This window comes from Micrasema longulum, unplaced genomic scaffold, assembly GCF_059751315.1.
Source record: "Micrasema longulum isolate JH-2025_06_02 unplaced genomic scaffold, ASM5975131v1 h1tg000248l, whole genome shotgun sequence".
Classification (NCBI taxonomy): domain Eukaryota; kingdom Metazoa; phylum Arthropoda; class Insecta; order Trichoptera; family Brachycentridae; genus Micrasema; species Micrasema longulum.
In genome coordinates this window covers 376,848-404,622 of record NW_028277453.1, presented here as the reverse complement: position 1 = coordinate 404,622, position 27,775 = coordinate 376,848, and the positions used below count along the sequence as shown (strand labels likewise).

Below are 27,775 nucleotides of genomic sequence, written 5' to 3'. Positions count from 1 at the left end.
GAAAATTTAATAAAAGTAGGCATTATTGATTAGATTGACAAACTGAAAGTAATAATGATAAAAATAATAGTAAATGTAATGTATCCACTGATTGCCGAAGCCGCAGTATTATTACCCTGATACCATGTAAGCCGGTGTACAATGCGTATAATACACACGAGTTTGTAAAAGAAAAATACGAATGACCTGTATTATAGAAGCGTTTTATATCTACCTGCGTAGATTTTATTCATCGATTTTTGTGTGTATTACCTTATCTCACAGGGTTATTCAAATGACGGTAGTTTATTGTACAAAAAATATACAAATAAACAAATCGTTACGCGGTTTCTCCGTGGAGGTAGGCAACAGGACAAAACGTAATAGACTGCGCTTCCTCTACATGCATACATCTCCGCATGTACGCACGACGATTATTCCATTTTTTGACATGTTAATCTTTAAGTATTTGTTGTATATGGTCATGTAATGTCTTTCTCGGTCTTTCTCGTTTTCTGCATCCATCAACATTCGCATCGAGAATCTTTTTAACCGTTCTTTTACTGTTCATTTGCTCTATATGTCCAAATCAAATCAAAACACCTCTTTCTTTATTTTGCCTATGTTATTTGTTTTTTTTCTTGATTTTATTAATGGGTATTAAATATTTCCATTACCATTTTTATTCTATCAAATAACTGTGTAGATAAAATTGAAAAATTATTAGTTTTAAAGCAACAATTGACGGACGGTATATACTCGTAATGCCGTAATTAAATCACGTCTGAAGAAACATCTCCTTTCTCTTCCATAATCTCTCCTCCTTTCCTTTTTCCTCTTTCCTCTTTTTTCCTTTTTCCCATTGAGTAATAGTTTTGATTTAAGGTAATTTATAAACAAATACGTTTATTTCTATTTTTATACATTTTTAACTTTTTATTATTTATTTTTTTCTATTGAATATGTTCTGTAACTTGAATTATAAAAATAAAACTTTTATTTTATTGGTTGGTTGAAAGAAATTGCCATTTGGTAATAAACCCGCCAATGTACAAATAACATTATATACAAAAAGTTAAGTAAATAAATAAATAAACAAATTTAAAAAAAAAAAAAAAAAAGAAATATTTGCGTTCTTATGATTTACCCAAATATTTTATTTTGAGGGCCATTTTCAACGAGTTGTAAATAACTCACTATTAGAAAATGGAATCAAGTTGGGGTAGAGTGGGATTCGAACCACAGACCTTTGGTCCGTGAGTCCGAGACACTAGCCACAGGACCACAACCCGATCTAAAATAATTAATAGACCCCAGGAACTCGGCAATGGTTATTCCCCCCACGTATCGGATATATTTAGTGTATGGTATTGTTCTTATGAAACAAACCTATAGAACTTTTTCAAAGATGGTGAATGGTAATTAAACCTCTGGTATAATTATTTTATTTACGAAACAGTGCTTTATGATTTTCTTATTATTTATTTATTAATATACACAGCACGCAGTGCTTTTAAGCTTAAAAAGATACATATTTAAAATAGTATAAACATTTCAATATAATGTGAAAAAAAAATTCTTTAAAAGGTACAAAATATAAGTTTATTAAACACAATTAAATTCTTTTGTCTCAAAAAAAATAATAAAGGAAAATTGTTATAATAATGACAATTAAAATAATTGAAAAATCATTTTAAATATTTTACTATCTAATTTGATATTAACATTTATTTTTTAATTGTTTTAAACTTCTTTTAATATTTTTTATACTTTTATGTTTAATTTTTGTTTCTAAATCTTGGGTAAAAAGTATTGTATGCGTAAATTAAACCAAATATATTTAGTGCATGTTTGTCCTAATCAGTGCATGTGCTTATGAAAATGCATGTCGTGTTGGTTTTATATTTTTGTGTAACATCTATGGTGAATGTTTTTAATGTTGGTTTAATTAGTGTCCTGATGAAGAGACGGGTACGTCTCGAAACCGGTAGACATAGAAAAGTCGTTAAGTGGTTATCCACAAATATTTAATAACGTGTAGTAAAATGTTTGACCACAAAGTTAATGCTTTAAATATTAACAATAACAAATATATTTCTATTATAATTTTTGTAAAAGGAATTTTTGCCGCACATGTTAATAAAATAAAATAATATTTACATTTTATTTAATGTTTATCTTTTTAAACTTCTTAATTTTTTAAAAGCTGTAAGTATTAATTGGTTTTAAATTATCGTTAACTTATAATGTAATAACTTAAAAGGCGCTAAGTGCCGTTTATTTCAATAAAATGAAAATATAATATTTGCAAATTGCAATTGGTAGTTGTTCTGTATTGTATATTTGAATAAAATAAATAAATATTTATAATTAGTAATGAACTGTTACTCCATAAGACTTCTGCATTTCATAAATCATTTTTGTGGGATTAATAGGTAAAAATATAAATGTCTACTTTATAAATTGAGTTTCAACTTATTTAACATATTTCAACAGAGATGAAGAGCATTTTAGAGAAGGGTATATAGAAGTTTAGAAATCTACAGGGCTTATGACCTGTTATTGGCTGGTTTAAGTGGCCACTTAACACACTATGTAACATTCACCATTCTGCCCATAGTGAAACATCTATAATTCTTCGGTTCTTTCGTCTGTTGATGTTTTTGAAGTAAAAGAGCTGAAACTTTTATTTATGCGGGTGAGATTCATCTGATTGAATTATATCACCTACATACTAGGCAACGTCTGAAATTATTCTTTTTTCAATTTTTATATTTCTTCATGGACCAGGTGGATTTATTAACAATATTGTTGTTAAATTATTTATATTTTTTGCCTTTTTATCTTCATTTGTCATCAGCTAGTTTAGGTTATTGTTTAATTGATTTTTTGATTTTTTTAAGTCATGAACACACTGTGTAATATTTATAATCCGGACCATTTTTAAACATATCTTTTTAAATAGTCTATCGGTTGTTTATTGTTAAGTAATACAGCTGAAACCTTTATAAAATACAACAATTATAATTATTAAAACAACATGCAAATACTTTATTGTTTATTTATAACCACCTTATGCAAATTGAATAGTCCTTAATATTTCTGGGAAAGGACAATTAGGAACACCTGTTTCTGTTGGCGCCACAGGTGGCTTGAGTTATCATTGCAAATATAACTTGCTAAAACCTCGTGCCCATTTCAAATAATAAATCTCTTCCTGTTTTCAATCAGATAGTTTGAAAAATTGGTTATCATCACTTTGTGTAGGATTTTAATAGATTTATCAAAAGAGATTCGAAAATTAAAGGTTTTTCCACATATCTATTTATATAATCACGTTAGTTTTCTGTGGCTTTCTGTTAAGGGTTTTGATTTGTTGATTGCCCGTAACACTTTGCAATTTTGAATGAGAAACCATAGCTGAACTATTTGATTCAGTCAAAATATTTATTTTATGTGATTTTGACAGAGTGATTTTTAAAAATAAAAATTTGGATTTTTTATTTTTATTTAATTAAATGTATTACAACACATATACTCGTATGTATTTTATTGTATATACCACATACACATATGTGTTATTTATTTAAATTACATTTATTTATTTATTCAATGCGTTAATGTAGATTACCATATAAATATTTCAAGACATAACTAACACGAAAAAAATTAACAATGCAATTTTTTGTGAAAAATGACATAATATGGAAAAGATTTATATACCCTCTGAACTATCTTTCAGTAATATGAAAGATGTCGATATTCGAAGAGATACGGCTGTGTAAAAATGTTGTTCTATTTATTACATATTCAGAATATTTTTAATAAGGTTTAAAAGAAAAACACATATTGTTAATTCTTATATTATTATAATATACATAATGACATATTTGTATTTCCAAGTAACTCGTCGTTTCCCTAACGTAACAAGACACTACAGCACTATTTGCCAAGGATTTTTTGCACAGTCATTTAAAACACAATAATGATGATGTGTTTTTTTCAAAATGATTTGGCACCGCAAGACTTTACTTATTTATAGGTCAGCTAGATTACTACAACTTACGGGTAGGTAGAGAGGATGGATCGCCATACACGTCTTTCCTGGCATACATTTCTGGCTTCTTCCACATTCATGCATCTTGCAATACATGGTCTTCGGTTGTGTCTGCTTTTGAAATTATTAGACTTGCGATGGGCTAGATAGGTATGTTCTATAAATAAAAAAATGAACGATCTTTATAATTTAAAAAACTACTTGATCTTTGAAACTCATTTTTCCCAAGGGATAGGTAAATTTGTGGTTTAATCCCTGTGAAATGAATTCGGTCATATCCGCACCCAACTGCGCACATATATGCTTCCACCACTGCGCCATTGTCAAACATTATGCCCCCCTAGAGCTTTTCCGTGTGTGAGGGTCGTTGTATGAGGATGAGCGTTGTCTTTCAACTTCTTTCATCCTTCAACCCCGGGGTTGGCTATGATTTTGCAAGATTAAAACGAGAAGATGGGATGGCTACTGTTATGTCATAAAAATAGCCAATTTTTCAAGATTTTTAAAAATCGGTACAGTTGCCATCGAATTCTAGTAGATTGCTCCCAAAATCGTTCGAGTTGGCAACGCTGCATAATATATGCCTCAATCGGTTAGTTGGTTGGGTAGGATGTGGGTGGAACTTTAATTTCAGCCGCCACCTCGTGGTGAGATCTTCGTCAAGACTAATGTAATGGTCGAAGAGGTGCAAAATATAAATAGTAAAAACCGAAAATTGTCACTCAATTTAAATAAAAAAATGTCTTTTGTCTATACTCAAGATATCTGTAAATTATTTTTTTTATGATCAAGGAACTTAAATAAAGTACTTAAAAGCTATAAAAAAAAAAAATAATGTATTTGTATATTTTTACCATAAAAATATGTTATAGCATGATCATTCCTTTGAAAGAATCTGATGCAGGATTTTCCCGTTAATAAGCATGCCAATGCACAAGTTTTAGGCACTGTAATAATAAAAAAATGCTGTTTATGACCCGGCCAAATGTAGAATCACCGCTATCTGCCCACTAAAAAACACCTGAAAAACTCGGTTCGCACAAACCTTGACCAACTGACACCATTTTGTTTCTGGCTGGTTGAAAAATTTGCTTATAGGAATAAGCTCGCGAATATACATGTATATTGTAAATAAAATATAGTATATGAAAATGGTATCATGTAATAAACATAAAATAAATAAACATAATAATTTAAATTGTATGTTGTTTATCGTCATGTAAAGTATTTTAGGTTTTAACGTTGTAAGGAATGTGAAAAGAAGTCTGTTTTTTCCAAACTTTTATGATTCCATATTCTGTTACAAACAACATTATGTAGGTAATAAAACCTCACGAGCTTTACTCGTTTAACAACTATTGTATGAGGGTAGAAAGTAATTTGTAAACAAGATTGAAACCACATGACTATTATTATGAAATAATTCACCTTTTAAGCAATGATGTATGAATAAGTATACACCTTATTCTTCATATTATTATTATTCAAAGTTTAGACCATTAACTCTGTAGTCAAACATTTTATAAACTCTTGTGTGGCTAAAACGTAACACGAGTCTATATAGAATACATTACATCTACATTAAAAAAAAAGTCATTGACACATTTCTGGTTATGCGGATACAAGAGGAGATCCCAGCAGAATGCTCATTAAAAGTTTTCATGTAATTTGAATTATTTTACACCAAAAACACGTACGACGTTTGCTTAGAGAAATTTATCTTTTGTGGTCCCACGAGTGTTAAATATCCTGGATCATATTGAAAACATATTATGTTCTTCAAAACGAAAGCCATTTTTAGGAGAAGTGTACAAATTTGGATTTTGTCTAAGGGAAAAGATCATTGCAGGAGACTGCTGCAAGATATTTAATATATTTACATACTATTTACATCCAGATGTTTATTGAAATATATGCTTGTGTAAAACGTTTTAATTTTAATTTTTGCTATTATTTAATAATGTAAATGCTTCCACTTTCCATTAAGTTGTATTCCTACTCAACACAAGGTTCTTGGCCTCAGAGTTAGGGATACGTGAGTATTTTGTTTTTTGTAATAAATATGTATTTGCATGAATAAATAAAAAAATAAAACAGGACTTGATATATCTCTCTGATTTATTTAAATGATGAAGTTGTATTTCCATCAAATGGGCTTTTTTACATCAGATTTGTTTTTTAAATAAATAAGTTGGATTTTAATACATTTTTTTTTTATCCTTACTATGCGAATATTAATTATACGAATAAAGGTTATGTTAATACAGCAATAAAACCGTTTTAATGTATTAAAAAGAGCACAAAAATATAACTAATAACAAGGAAGACGAGACGCTGTTCTGTGGCAGGCGTTTGTGTGAAAAAGACAAAAACAAAAGGAGACATTCGTTCAATCAGTCAGTTGTTGGCAATGAGCGAGAGTGCACGTTTGTTATATTACCGGGGTATTTACGATTTTTAATTTAATTTGTTATAACTCACCGAAATTATAATTTTTATGAATTATGGTGAAAGGTATGTCTTTATGTTTTTAGAATATAATTAGAATAGTCTGTTTTTTGCTTTAGCCAATCCATATTCATCCCACACTATTTAAGTGACGAAGAGATTTACGAAAAGTCGGAAGATCTATCCCAAACAACTCCAAAGTTTTGTGACGAATTGATTAATCTACTCATTCTAGATATTAGGGCATAGAAACAAAAGTTGCCCTTAGAAGATTTAATAAATAGCAGATTTTTCCTTCAGGTGACACGGTTGGGAACATGAAATAAAATGCATGCTTCTGAAAAAAATAGGTGACCTTAATTGCAAAAATGTAAATGCTTCACCATATTTTTTTTTCAAAATGAAAAAATAAAATTGACGCAATGATCATTATGCCATTGTGAATTTTAAAAACATTGCAAACAAACGGCGCGAGTGAGTAAACTTACAAAAAATATGCGGTGGAAGTATGATTTGTGAATAGGTATTTAACCGCTTTAGTATTCAAAAAATTAGAAAACGATAAAAAAAATCATGAATTCATTTTATCAACTGAATATATATCCTTTGTAAAAGCTGTTTCGGGCCATACATGTGACTTATATACTATGGGGTATACTTAAAAAAAAACATAAATTAGATAATAACAATATTTTTTAAAGGTTTTATGTAACTAAAATATAATTACTTTTAGACCGGCAGATTACGCCATTTCAAATTAAAACTAAACGCAAGTATCTGGGATCTCAATAAAGACTAAGTATTGAAATAAAATTTGCTGTTATAATTTAAAGATAATAAATTAAACATATAATAGGCATTCGTTTTAGGCATTAGATTTCCTTATTTTACCTTCGTTTTACCAGACTACAAGCCTTAATTAAAATGTTCTACTGCAAAGTTAATGATTTGAACATAAATAATATAGTAAATACAGCTTATTAAACATTTCAAAACTAATAACAATAATTCACAGACAACACGCCCATAAATAGTTGAAGCTTTTTATCATACCTTAAAGACGTGTACATTGAATTTCGATAATATTTAACACACCCTAAAATCCTCGGCTTAACATAACTCGAATCCTAAATTTTTACGAGCGCTGAATTTCCTTTAGTAGCTGGAATCGCAATATTATGGGGCGTAAGAAAATGTTCCCCATTAAATAAAACGGGAATTACACAGGGTTACTGGAACGACTCCACTTTCTAACTGAAGTGTGCATGGTAATGTATGTATGAACGTGACGTTTTCATACTGCTACGTAGCTACACGGGGTAGTTGTCATAGTTATGGACGTGTTGCGACTTCACCCCGGGCCGCTTGATGAGGTGGGGGGAAAATGATCAAGACCGCAAAAAATATTTCAGTTTTTCTCGGTGAAAATTAAATAGATGCGATACTAGAGTGAAGAAAATGGCTTCGTCTTCCACGCTTTTATATGGGAACGCCTGAAAGCTCCAACACGCTTTTCCAAGCCACTGCAGGGTGGATCCATTCACCTCTGTTCAAGTAATGTATGGAAAACGTTTTTGAGAAGGGAATATGGAAGTCTAGGCATTTACAGGCTTATGACCTGTCATTAACCCGGATGAATCTCACCCACGTAATTAAGGTTTCAGCTCTTTTACTTCACAAAAGTCAACAGATGGAAGAGTTGAGGAAATGTGGATGTTCAAACATGGTCAGAATAGTGAATGTTACACAGTGTGTAAAGTGGCCACTTAAACCAGCCAACGACAGGTCATAAGCCCTGTAAATGCCTAGACTTCCATATTCCCTTCTCAAAAACGTTTTTCCTCCCTGTTGAATAAATTTAAATATGATCAAATCCCTAGAGAGAAAATCCAGCCAGTCTGCAAGCATTTGGACATACTCAAACATTGTTGAATTACTACCTGGTAAAAGAAGAAGTATAAAAGTTGGAAAATATTTTCAGGCGTTGCCTAGTAGGTGATTTGGTTCAGCCGGATGAATCTCACCCACGTGATAAAGGTTTCAGCTCTTTTACTTCACAAAAGTCAATAGATGGAAGAGTTGAGGAAATGTGGATATAACATAGGCAGAATGGTGAATGTTACACAGTGTGTAAAGTGGCCACTTAAACCAGCCAATGACAGGTCACACGCCCTGCAAATGCCTAGACTTCCATATTCCCTTCTCAAAAACGTTTTCCCTCTCTGTTGAAATAAATTTAAATGTATGGGAATGCTAAGACCACCATAATGACATAATTTTATTTTATCTTTTTTATGCAAAAAATCATTAAATTATTTTTTTTTTTTATTTATCATTATTAACAATATTTTTAGTTTGTCCAAATTTTTGTAGACAAGGACTGGATTCAACCCCCTAGAGAGCTTTCAATATTAACATATTACAACAGAAATGAAAAACTTTTTACAGAGGAAAATATTGAAGTCTAGGCGTTCACAGGGTTTATGACTTGTCATTGGCTGGTTTAAGAAGCCACTTTACACTTGTGTAAAATTCACTATTTTGCCTATATATGAACATCCATATTCCTTCGATTCTTCCATCTGTTGACGTTTGTGAAGTTAAAGAGCTGAATCCTTTATTGTTGCGGATGAGATTCGTATGAGTGAATCATTTCACCTACATACTAGAGTGGAGTTCGTTTTACATTTATTTTTATACATATATATATATATATATATATAGTATCTACACACATGTGTTTTATATTTTAATAAGATTTCATTTTTAATATCTAAAACAGATTCCTTAAAATAAAATATCATTTTTTAAAAGATACACAATTTTCTACTGTATGGAGTTAAGGCTAGGGGGTGGGTCTCATTTTTTTATTATTTAGATTTTAATGATTTAATATCTGGTATTGATTTTAAGATTTCTGGACGATTATTAAACTTTTTTTTCTAACATGAGAATAATGATTTAAATATGCAGTTGTATTGCATCTGTGTAAAGTTGAATTATTTAAAATTCTAGAGTTTTGAGCTTTTTGTAAACTAGTGGGTTTTTTTTCTTCGATAGTTTGTATAATATATGCTTTTTTTTAAGACATCATCATTAAAGGAATATTAAGTTATATTTTTCAAATCACAAACCATCGCGCCGTTATCCTGTGGGGGTAGACGGAGAGTATAGAATACCATATCACCCTGTCTTTGCATACATACCTCGCTTCTCATGCACACACGCCAATTATTCCGACTTTTGACATGTCCATCATGAAGTATTTGTTGGGTTTGTCGTCTCACGACCTTTTTGGTATTTCTTGTTTTCTGCATACATTAACATCGTCAATCCTGTTAACCGTTCTTTCGCTCTTTTTTCGGTGCAGGCAGAGGAAATGATGATGATGATATTTAATAGTCTCTAAAGCGTAAGCCTGTAAATTTTGCCTACATGATTAGGATTAAAAATTATGATCGAGATACGCTGCGATTGAAGTACCAATGCCGTGCTTTATGCATCATTTTTGTTGGCGATCACTACAGCGAAAGCATCTCGGTCCTGCGCTACTCTTGTATTCCGCAGCCAGGACAACTGCTTTTTGGATGCACTCGCCATAGTGATTCCTGGAAAAAGATAACCAGAGTGGTTTCCCGTTGCCTTCTCTGGTGGAATTTTCTGTCGGGGTTACCTTCCCTTAGCTGGTTGGTTCATTTCATCCTCTCGTTATCTGCTGTGATCACACCGCTATGAGTGTGATCCCATTGCCTAGGGTTCGCGACGTGGACGCTAATGAGTTGGAATAGTCAGCAGTGTTGCCGGTAGAATGCAAATGGGCGTTTGCAGCATTTTATAGAATCGCATCCTCCAGCAAGATGTGACTCACTGCGACCCTACTGACAGTTTGAACCCCATGCATCATTAGTGAAATGAATTGAACGATTAAAGTAAATGAAAACTTAGATTTTTCACAATAGGGTTTTGAAATCCACCGCATTTTTTAAACAAAATCACAGCATCGTAACATTATTCGAGTAAAAAACATTTTTTAAAAAGTTTTGAAAAAAAACTAGATTTTTGTGTTTTGCAGGTTTTATGTACACAGTATAATTCAATAATTGTTGTAAATAAATTTAATTTTTAACTTTCACCTTGCGATACTTAAAAAATATCTGAACGGTTTTTAATGAGGCAAGGTGGCTAAAATTACGTTAAGCAACTTTTGCTTGTTTATAATCTGGACAATGCAAGCTATAGAGTTAGTGAAAGGAAGAAAATATTATAAAGCCATGGTTAAAAGTCCTTAAAGGGTACTTTAGATTGAACACCTTGCTAGAACGAATCTTTCCGAAACTTCAAAATGTAGGTTCTGCAGTGCAGATAAGAAAACACCTGTACACATTATATGTGAAGGTGATACTTTACATCATAAAAGGAGCCTCATCCTCGGGGGGCCAGTGGTTAAACCTGAGGATGTTGAAGAGCTTGCCCCCTATCTAATAGCCCGCAACTTTACGGATCTGGGCTTGGAGGGGGAGATTTAGCGAAATGTAAACTCTCGTCTTCCACACAGTAGTCAGGCTCCTTATAAACCTGGGCCGCGATTATGAACGACTATCTTCATAGGTATATACTGAGACGGTATAAACTTATATCGATGTTTTTGTATGAAAGTGTGTATATTAGTTTGAAAACTCTAAAGATTTTCGTCGGTAACCGGTAATTGAACATTTTTAGAAAAAAAAAATGTAAACATATTATTTTTTTCGTACAGAAAACTTAACTTTACTTTGTAGTTAAAGTTAAATTTTAACTTTCCATAAAAATATGTACCCTTGGGCTTGGAGAGCGAGAATTACTCACGGGGCCCGTAACAATAGATCTTCACAGGTCGCAGTGACGTCAGGAGCTTGCATAGCACCGACCCCTACCACTAAGAATATGAATAATGGTAAAAAAGTATTTTTTTATTTAAAGAAATGTTTTTTGTTAATTTTTATAAAGTTTGAGAATATAATAAGGAAAAAGCAAATAATTCGGATTTAAGTTACTTTTTTCTCACTAAGTTATCTTGGTGAGTTTGCCTCATGAAGAACATAATTTTTCGCTTCGAATGGCATATTTTAATCAAAACTGACATTTTAAGGGTTAGTGATATTATATGTTATTAAATAAGAGGTGTTTTTTTTTTTATTTAACTCTAGTATTGTTAACATATTTCTACTTTTTCGTGTGTAATAATTGTAAAAATCGCTTATAAAATAACATTTAAAAAAAAAGATTCTAATTAATATTTAAAAAGTTTTATCAATCCTAATCAACTTTTTTGGAAGTAAATGAAAAATTGAAAATTGAAAAAAAATATTCCGTCTCAATTTCGAAGCAGCGTCATGAATTTTTGTGGTCGTTAAATTTATTAATTAGTTATGTAATTCAATTTCCACCTGAAGTTAATTCAACGAAAATATTTTTTATTCCGCGTTAAAAAATATACTTCTTTCCTGCAAAGCGTTTTGAGAAAGAAAACATGTTTTCAAAAATAATATTGAGTTGTAATAATAAAAAAGAATTACAATATGTTTATTGAAATAATTTAAGTGGACCAAATTATGTTTCAGCAATATTGTAAAATGGTATTTTATAGTGAGTAAAGAAATTGTATACTATTATAGTAAAACTCCAACTGTCCGGATTAATGAGTACCAGACCTTATCCGGATATGCAGAAGTCCGGATAGTTGGATAAACCATTAAATTAGGGCAGTGTTTTGAAAGAAAACAAAACTTACTCTAAGATCATTTTATATTTATTGCTTTTGAATACACAGCGAATTGGAATCACGTTAAATACTTTTCAAATTCACATAATTTATTTAAAATAATACATACATTACAAACTAAAATTTAAGACGTACATATTAGAAAAATACAAAAAGTACATAAAGAGACTCTTGTCAAAATAGTCTTTCTCCGGAAAACCCCTTCGAATAGATGGAACAGATTAAAATCCAGAGCGATGTTGTTCAGCATAGCGGTAGCCCTTCCAACAGACATTACCATCGGCAGGTTGGTCCTGTATATTGGAATATGAAACAATCTATGCTGACGCTGTATTAGGTAATTATCAGGAACATACAAACCAATGCTCATCATATTCTCAGAATTATCGATCATACCGCGCAACAATCGATAAAAATATGTAATTAAATACACATTCCTTCTAGTATCTAAACTTTTGTAGCCAAGCATAACCTGGAGAAACTCGGTCGGGTAGAGCCAAAGACTCTCTCATGTAGAGATATCTCAGAAACTTCTTTTGGATTTTATCTATCATAAGAGAGTACTTAAGTTCATGTGGCCCCCAAATCATCGAGCCACTCTCGAATCTACTTCGCACCAAGGAGTTGTAAAGAGTTCTCAGTACACGGGTATATTCGAAAAACCTGGTAGTGCGCAAAACTAATCCTAACGTTTTCAATGCATTACCACTAATTGTCTCTTTGTGTTCATGAAATGTCTCTTTTACTTAAACATGTCCAGCAAAGTTAATTGCTGAGGCGCGGGCCGCCAGGGCCCTTTTTTATTTGTTTTTATAACATCTACTTCATTTTTGGTTTCCTGATCACGATCCGGATATTTGGGAATCCGGATGGCTGGAGTTTGGATAAACGGAGCTCCACTTTATTAATATTTAAAGATTTGTTGTCCCGATTTTTATGTGTCTACCGGTTTCGGAATTTGCATGTTAGTTTAATTTATGTCTTTGTGAGTTTGTGAAATAGAATCAAAATCCTCAACGATTGTTTCAGACTCAATGACAACTTCGAGATTAACTAACATACCGCAAAGCTTTAAAGCAACTGTTGACGTAAATTTTTTAATATTTTTTTGACGCAGAGGCGTCTTTAATTCATCCCCTTCTGTGCCAAAAACGTCTTTGAGTTCCGGTGCTGTAGAATTATTACACACGCGAAATTTAGAGATTCATAGGTAACTGCTTCAATTATTTATAGTAAAAATCAAAAGTGATAATATTTCAAACCTAATTGCCAAAGACTTTTTTTTTTAAGTACTGACGCTTGCGACCCGAGCGATAAGACCACCCTAGACGAAGTTCGGAGAGCTACTGGTGTCTGGCAGTGTAGTGTACTGGCTCACATTTATTGGCCTGCGAGACGCGTAAAAATTTCGACACTGAGACGTAAAGACTGCGTGCGACAATAAAGTATTCGGCACTCTTTTACTTCATACGATGCGACGTGCGACACCCAGGTTGTGTTGATTATTTATCTCCGATTTCTGAAATTTAATGCTTTTTCTGTTACTTATACAAATTAATAATTAAATAATAAATTAACCGATACGTACATATATAACGGAGGAATACCGAAAACCTAGTGTTTATTATATTTATAAAAATGTATAAATTATTACATACAACGTGTACTTTATACATGTCAACGGAATGGTAGGGTTTAGGTCGGTTCTGATACTAAGTGTAAAATAATGAGCAAAACCAAATCTGTTGATTTTGAAAAGACTAATACTCAAAAACTACTGTACGTAGACAGAATTATATTTATAATAATTCGACGCAAACACTGACGGTCCTACTCTTGATGGTGCATAGGGCACTGTACTGGTACACCAAATGCAGCGTATATCGAGTGTCCGTTACACGAAAGTCAGGTGATCAGCCTTACGCTTCAGATGCCTGTCTAAGCACATGAAATATTTCAGTGTAGGACCACCAATTTCAAAATATTAAATCAATTTTTACCCGAGAGTAGCCATCGAGTCGAATGCTGAATTCTGATTCGATTCCACACACAAAATTATATTCGTAATCTTCTAGGACACGGAGAAAAAGATATGTTTTACAGAAACCGCACTTCTATATTTTATTCATTTTTTGTATTGATTTTTTTAATCAATTAAGTTTATTATAGCTTACCCGATTAATATTATTTATAAGTTTTTTTTAAAAGTCCGCTTTAAAGAGTTGACTCTTCTCTGCGTTAAGTAAAAGTGATAGCTTTTAAGATCATTACACAGTACTTAAGTACAAAGTAATTATTTATGGACTTGAATGAAATAATTTATCTTTACAATATTTCAATTCGACTAATTCATGATAAAATCATTTACATTTTCGAAGGTACAAAAGTTTTCTTAGGCATAAATAAATCATGTCCCAACTTGGTAGCAAAATTTCATATCGTCCGCAATAATATATTTATGACGGTATTCAGACACAAAATGGTGAAAAAATCAGAAAGGCATATTCTAATCTCATGTACAGATAATAAATTGCAGGTAAGGGCAGTGGAACGTACGTTCCTCATCTTGAAAGTTTTGTTTTTACAGATTTCTAATTTATTATTATGATGGTTTCAGAGGGGAGAAATAACAAGAAAACAAAGGACATAAAATAGTCATTTGAAGGAGTATGTACATTAAGGTGGGTCGATGATGTATGAATTATTTTATTTTTTTGACATCAAAGTGAAATGGGTCTATAAAGTTGCATTTTGGATCACATTAAACGTAAATTTAAAAAATATATATTCCATACTATTTTGTTAATTATCAATTTTTGTTAAATTTTTTGTTGGTAAAGATATAATTTAATCACATTACAAATTCGAACACGTTTTAAAACTACCAAAATGCAAAAAGTTTACACTCCGCGGAACTGATTCCGTTTAGCGCCTAGCTAATATTGACGAAAACAATGGCCCATTAAAACAATGCTACCCATTTATTACAAAACAAAATGCAACTCACGCTCTAGATGCTTATTTAATAAGGTTTAAATCACATTATAAAATTGAATTGGACTGATTTTCTTACTTAAATACGAAATAACAGCCGGTTTAGCGCAAAAAATTTACTTTTTCAAAAAATCCAAGCTCGATTGAGGGCCAAAAGTAGTACCAAATATTTTTTGCATTCCGAGTGATCCAAAAGGCAACTTTTTAGACCCCTTCCATTTCGAAATCCGGAAAAAAAATCGAACCACCCTAATAGTGCTGATTATTGACATAAAAACAAATATGGAAATTCAAACTTTTCTCTCCCCTCCTTCCGTTTCTATCACTGAGGTATAATTCAATAGATATGACAATTTATAAAACGTGAATTTAAAATCATGTTCTTAAAAATATTGAACACCGAGAAGAGCGGAGAGGGGGCAGCGAGCATTGTTGGGTCATGCCGATCAACATTTCCGTGTAAAACGCGAATTAAAGTAAAAAGGGCTAACTGTATATGCTGCTTACTTTGAATTTAAAGCCGCCTTTTCGCACTACTTCACAGCAGCTATCGCCGAGCGTCAAATACCATTTCGCACCAAATACCATTTCGCACCAAATACCATTTCGCACCAAATACCATTTCGCACCAAATACCATTTCGCACCAAATACAAGATAAGCTCCGGAACCTATGTTGAATGGAACACAAGTCGGGTGCTTGGTGCCGCATTTACGATTAGTGTATAATGGTTTCTACGTATATTTCTATTAATGTAAAACAACAATTTTAAAACAGTATCTATAAGTTACAAAAAATAAGGCGTAGAATATATTATTTGAGATGTCTTTAATGGACTAAATGAATCTAACGTTTTCAACTTAATATGTAGATGTCACTAAAACTGTCATCGCAGATAACCTGTATTCCTCGAACAGCGCTGACTTTCATGTAATTAGTCTATGAGCCCGGAATGTCTCCATCAATAATTAGATTTTTAACAATTTTATAAAGAAAGCTCATATTCAATAATGATATGATAATAATTCATAAAATTTATGTACCTACATATAATTAATTGACTGCATATCTGGTTAATTATTTCATTCAAAAGCATCGTAGAATAATATCAAATATTTGTTTCTACATTTGTTTATTTATTAACGGACATTGTCTATGTATTTAATTATTGTTATTATTTCAAATCGTTTGTATATAATATATACCTCTACGCAAACAGCGCACTAAATTCGGCGAACGTGCATTTGCGGTCGCAGGTCCTACGGCATGGAATGCTCTCCCAGCAGAAATCCGAAACTGTGAGAGTGAAGTGATATTTCGGAAGAAACCTAAAACCCACTTGTTCTCTAAATCATTTGAATAAATTCTTAGCATGTGGTGGAAAAGTAATATGAAAAAGTACATTATTTTTCTTAAATTAAAAAGTTAAAATTAAATTTACATCTTTATATAATCACTTTGTAAAGCGCCCTTGAGGTATTATATTACGAAAATGGCGCTATATAAGTTATCCATAATAATAATTATTATTATTATAATATTTAGTTTGTCTTTTATTTCGTAAGGGCAGTGTATATTATTATGTACCAATTACTTATATATTAATTGCTTCCCTAATCAAAAACTCCACCGCACGCCCCTGATATATACCTAGTTTTTAAAACAGTCTGAATATTTTGTTAATAATCTCTGTTTATTAAGTCTTCTTTGTTTATTCTCAAATGTAAAAACAATCAACAAGTATATTGTTAAGTGTCCCCGGCACGGGTAACCCCAGTGAGGTCACATTATTTTTATTATTTTTTATAGTTTGTAAGAGTAAAATGTGAATAAATAAATAAATAAATACACTTCTTAGTTTTTGAATATAACAATAAAAGAATAGTTAAAAACAATTAAAAAAAGAAAAGAAGCATTGACAAAAATAAGGGACATCAAGACAAGATCTGGACTATTTATTTAGTGCTCGTTTAAATCGTTGTAAACTTAAACCAAAAAAGTTCAGATCTTGTCTCGAGTCAACAATACGACAATGACGGGTCATTGGAGAATTAGGGCCACAGTTTGTTCTATGCTGATCGACGAACAGTACTTCATTGTTTCTCAACCCTATGAGTCGGAATATTGAATTTTACTTGTCCCTGTAATGATGGAACATCGATTATACCATTTAGTATGCCGAACATATATATGGAATCAATATTAGTTCTACGTTTTTGTAGACTAGAAATATTTAATATTGACTCTATATCGTCATAAGAAGAATTACCTCCCTCTAGTTCAAGCATCCACGCTACTTTTTAAAGCAAGCAATGTTGGACTGATACAATGTGATTTATGCGATTGACATGGAATGGAGACCAGACCACGGAGGCATATTCTAGAAGAGGGCGAACAGTTGCGCATTAAAGAGTTTTGATTGTACCGCACATGAGTAAAATCTAAGGATATTCTGTTAATAAAGCCAAGTAATTTCAGTGATTTATTTACTGTATTATCTATACGCTCGTTGTTTATCAGTTTATAGTCCAAAACAACTCCTAAATCTCTGAAGGAGCTTGTGAGAGATTTACACTTGCGAGAAAGAAAACAAGACAATATCCGACATTCCATTTTAATAAAAATATATCTATGTTAACAGTACACCCATTATCTAATTGAAAATTATTTTATTTTTTGAAAAATTATATCTTGTAATTTATTTGACATAGCGAAACGTTGTGATGGTTATTCAGGCGAATTTATTTTTTCTTTAAAAGTTATTCTACAACTTAGTATCGTTAATTTCGCCCTTTTGAAGCTACTGGGTAATAACTGAACCAATATTACTACTTTAAGTTTATAATTAAGTAATTTGATGAGGAAAAAACTATGCTCAGTCACCAATATGGAACAAGGTCGTTTTCAGTCATGAAACGTGAGAGTATAGAGCACAAAACTTCCATGGATGCAAAACAGCAGAATTTATCGTACCGATGATGTTCAACAAGCTTTCCGTCAAGGTAAAGGATTCTACCAGTTCAGAGCAAAGAAGCAGACGATTAAAGGACTTCCTCATAAAAAAGGAAGACCTTAAGTGTAAAATTGTGTATAACTATTATTTTTCCTTTTTTTTTTAAAAAGGTACATATTTTTTTAATTCTTAGTAGGCACGGTTTTAGTTTTGTGTCTCTTTGATTTTTGTGTTAATATTATTCTTTAAATTTATTTGTATTAGAAACGCGCCTTTAAACTTTTATTTATTATTAGTTTGGCGCGATACATATTTTTTTTGCACCACAACAGGCTAGGAGGCCCAATTACAGTGGTGAATTACATCTCAGAACACTCAGGCTTGAGAAAAATCCCAGTTTAATTTTTGTGTTCTCACCAGGAATCGAACCCATAACCTTCTGTGTGTGAGTCAAGCGTCTTGACCACTTCACCACGGAGGCCGCCAATTTTGTTAACTTTTTTCAATAAATTTTAATGGATAAAAAAAAACTGCAAAAAGAGTTTTTTTTATTACACCTTGTATCTTCAAAATCACTGAAGATAACAAATTTAAAGATTCAGATTATAGAAAATTTTATGAACTAAAGAATTTTTTTTTTTTTTGAGTGATATGCAAAGTGTTCGTACGAGGTTTTCCCAGAGCACGAATTATGTCATACCCAAAACCCGTATGACTTTTGCTCAGAGACGTCTCTCCTTTATCGCACTGATAGTGTTCAATATTTTGGAAGAGCGTATTAAGCTCTCAAGAACAAAAACTGTTTTCAAGAGAGGAGTTAAGGACTGGATATTCCTTAGTAGGAGGGATTTGAGTGGGAAACTCCTTAACGATTTTCCGAATGCTTGAGTTTACTGTTTACCATATCGATGTGCCATATGCATATTTGATTTTTTTATTATTAATATTATATTTGTGTTTCTGATCGTATATAATATTTGTGATGATATACTCACGTGTCAATGTCAAGTAATTGCTCGTCCCAACTAAACACAGGACTTTTAGTCCCATGAAGCAAAATAAATATATTATAAATATGCAGTTTGATAGAAAATTGTCTAAAATTAAAAACAAGCAAAAATTTCGTGATTTTTTTAAAGATAGTTGTGCAGCGGCGAGACATTTCTTTTGCAAAATTTTGAGATAAGGTACTGACTAGATAAGAGCTGCCATTTGCGACTTGAGAATCTAAATTTCGAGACTCGAGACATTTTTAATATCGAGACTCAAAATGCTAGTATCGAGTATACGGACTTTCAGTATTTATTCAAATAGTCTTGTAGTCTCGAAAATTCTCTTATTTCAATAGATGATGATAATATATTAAAAAAACTCGAATAGATATGAATTTTCCTAACTAAATTCAATACAAAACTACCACCATTTTTGCTACCATTCGTGTATTTGCAATATGACCATGAGATAGAAAAACAATATTCGATATAGACTTTTTACACAACTTGGTAAACTCACATTCGTAAAAGATGCAATGAAAATGGTAGAGTTAAATTTAATTAATTCACGGTTTATTAAATTCAATTTGTCAAAAATAACTATTTAAAAAAAGGATTTTAGTATGAGCGCAATTGATATGAAAACCTTCGGTCTTTAAAACGGTTTTCCCGTATGTGAAGGTAGTTCTTTCACTGTAAATCTATCTTCTACCATTTTTTTAGCATTAATAAATTTCATAAATGGTATATTCTATACAAATCTACTTTTATACATCTAGTAAATGTTATAACTGTAACTCTCCAAAAAAAGAGACTAACTCTTGTGCTTGGAGAGTGACTTACACTGTTATAGTTATTGATTTATTAGAGTTTATATTATTTTGAATATACGAGTACATGAGAAAAAAAAAAGCCTAGGATATATAAAGAAAAACAGAAAATAATAATAGATTCGTACTAATTAAAATTTAATGCAGTTTTTACACTGAACTAAACTATTATTTGCTCTAACTAGAAGCATGAAAAACCATCAAATATTTTATTTTTATCACAGCCGGACAGTATCTGGATTTGATACTCACATACATCAAATGCGAAACTTTGGCAAAGAAAATACCCACCATATCGATATCTGAAATATGTTACCTTTTAAGTATAAAGGGATAATAATTGAAACATTTTTGGCTAATGGATAATACCTTGTTTTATATGTTATTATTTAGGTAAATATAATTTATGTTTTTTTAAATTTTTTAAAGAGAGAATAAATATTATTAGTCTAAAATATGAAACATTATTTACAGACAATCATACTTACAATCATTAAAGGTTTAACATACTCATTTAGGCGTGGCTAGGAAATGGGTACTTCTGACATTACAATGATAACTAATGAACCAAAATTCAATCTGTTAATAAATATGTTAAATTCAATTAATTCATGTTAACGTATATAACATACATAATATGCCTATGTGTTCATCATAATATGTATGTAAGATTTATAAACTTAATACGTATTTTACATTTTATAATTTTTACAAATTGACTTCGCCCGTTAATAAATTAATAAATAATTATCAGTAAACCATTTTCTGATTATTTGATTTAAATTACTTATTGACAATTCTTGATGGAATTCCATTGTAATGATGTAATAACTCATATAAGTTACCAATTAAAAATACTTTGTACGCTCCCACTTATTTGTTAGACCAATTAGCGCTTTCACCCTCTAATGGGCATCTTCAGGCTGTTAAATATATTTACACTGTATAATACTTACCAGTATGAAGATGCCCATTTGAGGGTGAAAACGCTAATTGGTCGACCAAATAAGTGCAAGTGTACCAAATATTTGTAATTAGTAACTTATATGTAAACATATGATATCACACCATTTTCTATTAATTATTGATATCAGCATACACGAATAACGAACTGTGTAAGAATCAGGGAAATTTGATGGAGAAAGACGTCTTTTTTTTTCTAGAATAAATTCTCTGTCTGTGTTAAGATATCAATTACAATAAAAAAATAGTCGTTTTTCTGATATCTGTTGGACGCTTATCTATGTTCCCCTGAACTCAATGTGTACTCTTATTAAACCTTCCCCAGCTTGAGTACAGAGATGATGACCTATTCAATGTATCACTCGAGTACCTGAGAATACGTTAGTAGTGACACATATGTAAACCTATTTTATTAATCTGTTATTTTTACGTTTATATTCGCTAACGGGCGCGCTATACGTTTCCGTTTACGTGAAGACGAATAATAATGGTTTAGTAGTCTCAAATATATGTAATAATAATCATGGTACTAGGTCTATTTAGTATGTAAAATTTTAAATATGTTACGAAAGTAAATTAAACTTACATTTCATCGTTAAATCGTAAATTAAGAGAGTGGCTACTGAATCAAGAGTTTATATGTCGCAAACCGGGAGTACAGTGGCACAACTTGAAAAAATGATTTTTCCAGGTTAAACACCGCGCTCTCAGTAAACTAACATTCATTTTGAGGATGGGTCATGGGGTCTATCACAAACTCTGAATTCGGGCAAAGAAATTTCAGGTTTCTGGGCCCCAAAATATTCAACATGTTACCCGAAGATTGCAAAACCATGACCCGGATACAATTTAACAAATTTGTAAAAAATTGGTTACTGGATTTAGGTCGAAAAAAATCGGAAAATTTACTCAAAATAAATTCCTAATAAATCAATATTGTATAATTGTATAGTATATTAACAAGAAGGTAGTAATATTATTGTTTATTTTTGCATAAAAATGTCTGTCTTAAAACAGGTTGTACCTAGTTGGGCAAACTAGACATGATCCAGAGAAATCTATTACCTAAGTGTTTATGTAGTAGATAAAGTTATTGTAATTTTTTTTAATAAACTTTGATTATTATTTGCAAAAACAAAGGCATAACTGAATGTTTCCTTACGTCTAGCATCTAGTTTTAAATGTTTTCTGAAATAACAATGGCCAAAAAATCATTGTGCCACTACTGCTTCTTGAATCTGAGCCAAAAATTGTAGTATAACATACACATTTTTGCATTTTATATTTTTATACATCACGCCATTAATTGCGTGGATAGAAAATATATTTAGAAACGTTTCTGCATATCCAACTAAAAAACGTCAATTTTGGACTTGTTCCATTATATCTCGGGTGTGGCATTTATGTATGTAATAACCTTAGTACACACGTGTGTAACAGAAAGTTTTCGAATAATATGTTTAAATGTGCGTTCTAACACAAACAGTAAGATAAAAAAGGTGAGTATACTCATTGGAATAAAATCGATCGGAGTTTAGTTGAAAGGCTTTCATTACATTGTTTTTTATAACTTAAAATCGAATTCAATCAAATATAACATGATTTAAAAAAAAAGAAGATCTATGTTAAAACGAATTATTTATCAACAATATGTGTTGAATATCTCCAAGTGTTTGTAGACAGGCTGGATCCCACTCTCTAAGGAGTAATAAAATCGAAATTTATTGAAACAGACCGGGATTTTTTTTTCCGTCGTGTTGATTTTTTATAGAAACAGTGTGAACTTATTCAAGTCTATTATTCATTGTCTTGATCGTAGAACAACAACGAATGTGCGAAAAACGTGACATTGAGTTTTTTTTTAATATTTGTTCTTAAAAAGATTTTGTAAAGACTTTATATTGCAGGTTTAAAATCGACAGGCGCCGTGGCGCAGTTGGTTGGACGGCCAACTGTAAAACTGGTGTCGCGCGTTCGATTCCCGCCAGTTGCAAGAAAAAAATCCAAGAAAGATTTTTTTCTCAATTTGTTGGATGTTATGGTGTATTTTCATTACCCCTTTCCATATTCCTTCTATCCTACCTGCTGACAAGCCTCTAAATAGAGACTTAGCGGGTTATTCCTTTTTTTTTAAATGTTTTTATTTAACTAACCCTGTATCAAAGAATATACTTTTGTACTCATCGAGTTATGAGTTGTTACATAAAGCTTCAATTTTTTTTTTAAAACCGCTCTAATCTAAAGTTGAAGAAAATCTGGTGTGTAATTTTTTTACGATCATGACGACAAACACCCAGTGGGCAATTACAAGGACGATGTACAATATGTACATTACATGCTATACAAAAATATAAATTGTATTTAAGAAGTAAGTTAAAAAAGTACGTACAATAAGACAGACAATCATTGATATAACATTAGGGAGAGAGGGCAGAAGATATAATGGGTGGGAATGGAAGAGGGAGAGTGATGGTTATTTCTTAAAAGGCTGTGGTAAAAAAATCCTTTGCGCGCGGTGAAGTTACATCGTGTTACCACAAGCAAAAGACGGAATATTCTGAAGTTTAGACATTTGAAAAAAAAGCATGAAGACATATTGTTCAACAATTCTTTTTCCATAATTTGTAAACATGAACATATAATTTAGCCCTATTTTAGCAAAATAAATTAAAAATTATAAATACGCCGGTTATCCTACTTGCGTGCACCCCCGCTGACTTCTTATAACCGGCTGAATCTCTTGCACACGAACACCGGCTACAAAACAGCGTCTCTGTCTTCTTTGTTATGAGTTTTTTCTACGTGTTTTTTCTCATACAGATTTATTGCTGTATTGGCGTTACATTCTTTCTTCGCATAGCAAGTGGCAAGGATAAATATTTTTTGTATTAAAATCCTTCACATTTATACAAACTTTACTTTCCGAATCCGGTCGGTAATTTGAAGATGACAAAAAATACAACTTCATAATTTAAAAAAATAAGAGAGATATATCAAGTCTTGTATCGTATGTCTACTAGTGTGACATCACAGCCACACATCAAGACTTTTACATCGCGTCTCTGGCTGTATTTGCTCTATGCTTAAAATGGGATAATGATCAACAGATGAGGGACATCTTGGGGTGTCTCATCATCACATGGATAGCTATTAATTTCTGAGAGCTTAAAACGGTGAAGATAGCTCATAAAACCACACATGGCGGGTGAGAATGTGAGTCAGTTCCTGGCCAACTTGCTGCGTTATCCTGAAATAAAAGGTATGAAAAATCGTTGGAAAAAATATTTTAGTTACCTGTCCAGTAATTTCACTTAAATACTGATCATTCCAGAGCTCAAGAGTTCTAGATTTTATTTTATTTTTGGCAAAACTCAAAGGAAATTTCGCAAAATCAGGAGCTGTTTTCTTGAGAGTAGCTTCTCGAGCCTTTTCATCCGCTCTTCAGGGCCCTGGATTCCGCAGTGTCCTCTTATCTACCCGATATACACATTATCTAATCTGGATTTCAGTTTTTGTACATCAGAATGAATGTGTATAATTATTGGAATATTCAATTTTATAGAGTTCAGTAGTTGAGGCGCAACAAAGAGTGAATGAAAGATTTTGAAAAGGTCGAATCTAAGAAATATGTGAAGTGTGCATTTTCTTCTCTTTGCCTATACTATATTTAATTCCAGAGAGAACATACTGTCGTAACCAGAGGCCTTATTAAAATACTTCTTTCAGACTTAGTTCTTTGACCGTAATATGTTGTATAACTTAAGAATATTTGTTTTTCTCTGTCTGAAATGGCTTTCGTCTTCAGAAGTAATAATTGACAATTCTATAATGCAAACATTACTTTAAGTTACGAGAAAATTGTGTTACATTTGTTTCCACTAAGTAAAAGCTCTTCTGGAAATTCATTACCCAGAATCAATAAAGGGTAGGGTAATAAGATTAGAGATGATAAGTCTCATTTGATAATAGTGTACTTAGAATTAATCACTTATTTAAACCTTCGTGAATTATAAAACAAACGGTGCTGAAAGATATCTCTGAATCGTATAAAGGCAAGTGCTATCAAAGGACTTAAGTTCAATGAATAGTATTTTCAATAGCAGCAATTTTTACTTAGTTTAGTTACAAAATCAGTTATTTATTTGACAATTCTTCAAGGATAAAATATACCATTCACGCGTTTTGTAAACAAGAGTCAGTTCCGTGTCTTAAACTTGGAATATAGGGTCAAAGCACCAGTAAATGACTACCCCCCAGTAAATGACCATTGGTTAATAAAACACAATATAATAAGAATTGCTACATGTGTCCAGTCAAAAAAATTAACATTAGAAACTATGACAAAAGCAGTAGGCGGACACATCTTTTGGTAAGAAACAAATCTTTCAGTTTTGAACTGTGAGTTGTCAAAAGGTAACAGTGGGTCTTCCCGTTATTGTTCTGGGATTGATAGCGTTTTTATAAGGAACGGTGTGATAAGTGTTTTACTTGATGCTATTTCTTATGCAATTCTTTGAAGTCCATACTCTGATGTGTTATAGTGTTTTATAATGTTATGATGTAACTAAATCTGAGTATTATTTTTACTGGGGTAGTAGTGGTCATTCATTGGTGATTCTGATATTTTTTCAATGTAATATTAATTATAATTGCAATAGTCGTATTTCAATAAAAAAGTAAAAGTACTTAGAAAAATCAAATATTTATGTTGTACTGTTAATTTTTGTACCAAATGCGCTACTGGTCCGCACATTCTTTACAGTACTTTTTTAAGGCATCTCAGCCACACAAAATCTTCACTGTCAGTGCCACACAAAATAAACGTCAATCCACTTTAATTTTATCGTGCCTTGTGGAATTGGACAAATCGGTGAAATTAGTAGTTGAAAATACAGTTGTTTCATATTTATTTAATTATGTTTTAGTTGAAAATCGGTTCGAGGAATTTAATGCTGAGACTTTTATGCTCCCTTCTCAAAAATGTTTTCATTCTCTGTTACAATAAATTTCAATGTGCGATATTTTTGTGAAGATGTAGTAAATAAAGAAATTTGAATATACTCCAAATATTGTTAAAGAAACCCCCTTTAAATTCACTTTACCATTTTTTCTGTGCTATCTTTTTAATTTATTAATACATTAATTAACGTCGAAGGGCGACTTTGCGTCGGTATTTTAATTTATGAATAGTCTACTTACCGTCCAAACTAAAATAATAACATTTTAAAAATGAATGTTATACTCGTAATTAACAACGTATTTCCATTTCAGGTAATTTTGAGGTTTTCCCATTTTGAATCCACTAATTTGTCACCGTAACGGAAAAAAAGTAATTATTAAGTACATAACCTCGGGCAAAACAAATTAATTTAGCACATTTTAATTACCTACCTTCCTGAATAAGCTTTTAAAACGATAAGTTTATTGAAAAGTTTGCGGAGGAGTGAACGATTCTACTTTTCCACGAAGAGTTGTGACGTAAATTATTTACGAAGGAAAAACTTCGATTATTTTAAAACTTTAATGAATTTTCCTTAAAGAAAAATAGCTAAAGTTATTTCTATGCTCTGTTTACTTTTTCAAATACGAATAACGTCGTACATTTCATTTAAAAATACGCATGAAATATTATTTTGTAAGGTTTCGTAATTATTTTTATGCAACATAAATAATTTATTGAGGTTTTCCATTGCCATTTCTTGGTGGAACTGCATAAGATTTAAATAATAAAAATAAATATATAAGTTAATTACACTTTTATTAATAATTTTGACTAGTGACCGGGTTCCATCTATCGATCACGACGTATTATCAGATAAATAATTTGTATTTATATTTAAAACACTAACTTATTGCATATTCATCATAATTAAAATAAAATAAAACGGCTTTGTTTTTGACCACTTATTTTACATTTTATCACCGACCGGTTTTAAGGTTAGACAAGGTTCCCCATCAAGGCATAATTTAGTAACTTTGGCTGAAAATATTTCTGAGAAGGAAATATGGAAGTCCAGGTAATTGTAATTAGCTAGTGGTCGCTTAAACTTACTTTGTAACATTCACCATTCTACCCATGTTTCCATACATGCACATTTACTCAACTCTTCCATATGTTGACTTTTGTGAGGTCACCGAGCTGAAACCTTTGTCAATGCAGGTGAAATTAATCCGGCTTAACCAATTCTCACAATCCAAAAATTTGGGTATACTCAAAACATTTTTAAATTAATTAACTGGTAAAAGAAGAAGTATTAAAATAGGAAAATTGTTTTCAGGCGTGGCCCAGTGGATGAATTGGTTCAACTAGACTCCGATGGTACGGACACGTTAATTGAAGGAATAACGATCATGTGGGCAGACTTGCATCGGATATCCCCGCACAAGAGAGAGCTCGAGGTAGTCCACAAGCTACCTGCTAGACCAATATTGAGAGGAACCCCAGGGGGGAGCAGGTGGCTAGTGAGATGACACAAGACAGAAGAATTGGAGACAGCGAACTAGAATTGGCCAACTCTAGATGAACTGGGAAGAGGCAGGGAAAATATATATAAATATTTTAATTAGAAAATAGATACAATATTTTGAGTTTGTCCAAATTTTTGTAGACAAGGATTGGATTAAACACCTCCTTGGGAGTTGTGAACATTAACATATTACAACAGAGATGAAGAACATTTTAGAGAGGGTAATATATATAAGTCTAGGCATCTACAGGGCTTTTGACCTGTCAATGGCTGGTTTAAGTGGCCACTTTACACACTATGTAAAATTCACCATTCTGGCCATATTTGAACA

The 27,775-nt window shown here is 31.7% G+C and overlaps 1 protein-coding gene across 1 annotated transcript in view; it reads left to right on the top strand.

The window, feature by feature from the left end:
- Positions 1 to 27,448, top strand: part of LOC148283307 (protein CFDP2-like) — a 125,326-nt gene extending 97,878 nt beyond the window's left edge. The window contains exon 2 of the mRNA XM_088223667.1: positions 27,256 to 27,448. Within this exon, the coding sequence (XP_088079793.1) occupies positions 27,256 to 27,448 (193 nt within the window). The remainder of the gene's footprint in view (positions 1 to 27,255) is intronic.
- Positions 27,449 to 27,775: the final 327 nt, after the last annotated feature.